Raw genomic sequence first — 1,674 nt, 5'->3', positions numbered from 1 at the left:
GGGGGGGGGGGCATCGAAACGATAGAAACCATCCCTCCTGTCCACTTCGTCCACAGCTGTGCAGAGAAGCTGCAGTCAGATGAGCAATTTTCCAAGAACCTCTTTGGGCCGCCCCTAGAGTCGGCCTTTGACCACGAAGACTTTACAGGTGATGGGGGTGGGGGCTTCAGGGGCACAGGCTTGGCTAGCAGGAGGCTGGGTGGGGCCATTGCAAGGGTAGGTGGGAGGGTGGGCCAGGCTGGAGGGAGCATTCGGGGGCCCTGTGCGGGTCACTGAGAAGATAGACTGGTCAATGGGATGGTGGGCGGGGCCACAGCGTGAGTGGGCGGGGCCACCGAGAAGGCGAGGCCTCTGTAGTAGCGTAGGTGACCATGGATGGACGGGCGGAGCTTCAGCGGAGAAGGAAGGGGCCAGGGGGCGTGGCCTGAGGGGTGGGCGAGGCTTTGAGTGGGCGTGGCCCGCAGGAGGAAGGACGGGGCCTCCATGTGGGCGGGGTCTGGAGCTGGCACCCCCGCCCCCCCCTCCAGGCTCCAGCAGCCTCGGCTTCACCTCCAGCCCCTCACCTTTCTCCTCCTCGTCGCCCGAGAATGTGGAGGACTCCGGCCTGGATCCGGCCTGGACTCGCCATCCCACGTGGCGCCTGGCCCCTCCCCGGATTCCTGGGTCCCCCGCCCGGGCACCCCACAGAGCCCACCTAGCTATAGGGCGCCGGCCTCCGAGTCGAGGGGGACACGGCCCCTGCCAGCGTCGGACTCGCCACAGCCCCTCGCCCCATCCCCGGGTCCCTGGGGGCTGGAGGCTGTGGCTGGAGGAGGTGAGTCCAGGAGTCAGAGTTATCAGAGCCCTGGGTGGGGAAGACTGGGCACCTACTGTGGCCAGGGCCTGAATGGGGTGCTGGGGACAGCCCAGAACCCTCACCCTTGCAGGGACAATAATGAGATGCATATTTAACAAGGTGGAGATGGCAGGTGCCTGGTGAGGGCTCAGAAGGTTGGAACCTCCCTGAGGAGGTGACCTCTGAGCTCAGAGTTGATGGAGGTGAGGAAGGAACCATTTGGCCGTGGGGGGCAGGGTCTTCCCAGCCCAGGGCACATCCTGTACAAAGGCCCTGGGGTGGTAACCAACAAGGCCCTTTGAGGAACAGCTGGGAGGCAGGTGAAGCTGGAACAGAGTGATGACAGGGGAAAGGAGGGAGAGGAGGGAGATTGCTCCGAGCAGGACCTGGTAGTCTCTGGGAGTGATGTGAGTTGTACCCCTAGCAAGACCTGGGCTTGCTGTGACTCAGATTATGGGCGCCCTCTGTCCACCTGGGGGTGGGAGCTGGAGACCAGGCTGGTGGGGAAGTCGGGATGAGGTAACAGTGGGGAGAAGCAGGCACGCAGACACGGGTGAGAGAGCAGAGGGGTCAAGGTGGAGCTCTTGAGGGCAGCTGGGCGTTCCAGGGAGGAGGAGAACAGGCGGGGAATAAGCTGGAGTGGGGGATGTTGAGACCGGGCCTCTAGATGTCAGGCGGCCAGTGAACCCTGAGTTCGGGGGAGGCCAGATTGGAGCTCCCCAGGGGCAGCTGTGTGAAGCAGGAGGGGAGGCCGCCCAGGAGAGGGAGGGCCCAGGGTGAGCTGGGGCAGGGCTAGGCTACAGGTTGGGAGGAAGCTTTGAGTTGTGGGGGGGTGCGGG

At 64.5% G+C, this 1,674-nt stretch overlaps 1 protein-coding gene across 6 annotated transcripts in view; it reads left to right on the top strand.

The window, feature by feature from the left end:
- FCHO1 (FCH and mu domain containing endocytic adaptor 1) overlaps positions 1–1,674 on the top strand; it is a 29,045-nt gene that overhangs the window by 20,363 nt on the left and 7,008 nt on the right. For all 6 annotated transcript variants that reach the window (XM_040629052.1, XM_040629051.1, XM_040629050.1 and 3 more), the window contains one exon: positions 57–148. In XM_040629052.1, coding sequence (XP_040484986.1) covers positions 57–148 — 92 coding nt within the window. The remainder of the gene's footprint in view (positions 1–56; positions 149–1,674) is intronic.

Source organism: Ursus maritimus, unplaced genomic scaffold (genome assembly GCF_017311325.1).
Source record: "Ursus maritimus isolate PB19 unplaced genomic scaffold, ASM1731132v1 scaffold_14, whole genome shotgun sequence".
Taxonomy (NCBI): Eukaryota; Metazoa; Chordata; class Mammalia; order Carnivora; family Ursidae; genus Ursus; species Ursus maritimus.
The sequence above is the reverse complement of the archived record's forward strand: the minus strand, read 5'-3'. Positions and strand labels throughout refer to the sequence as shown.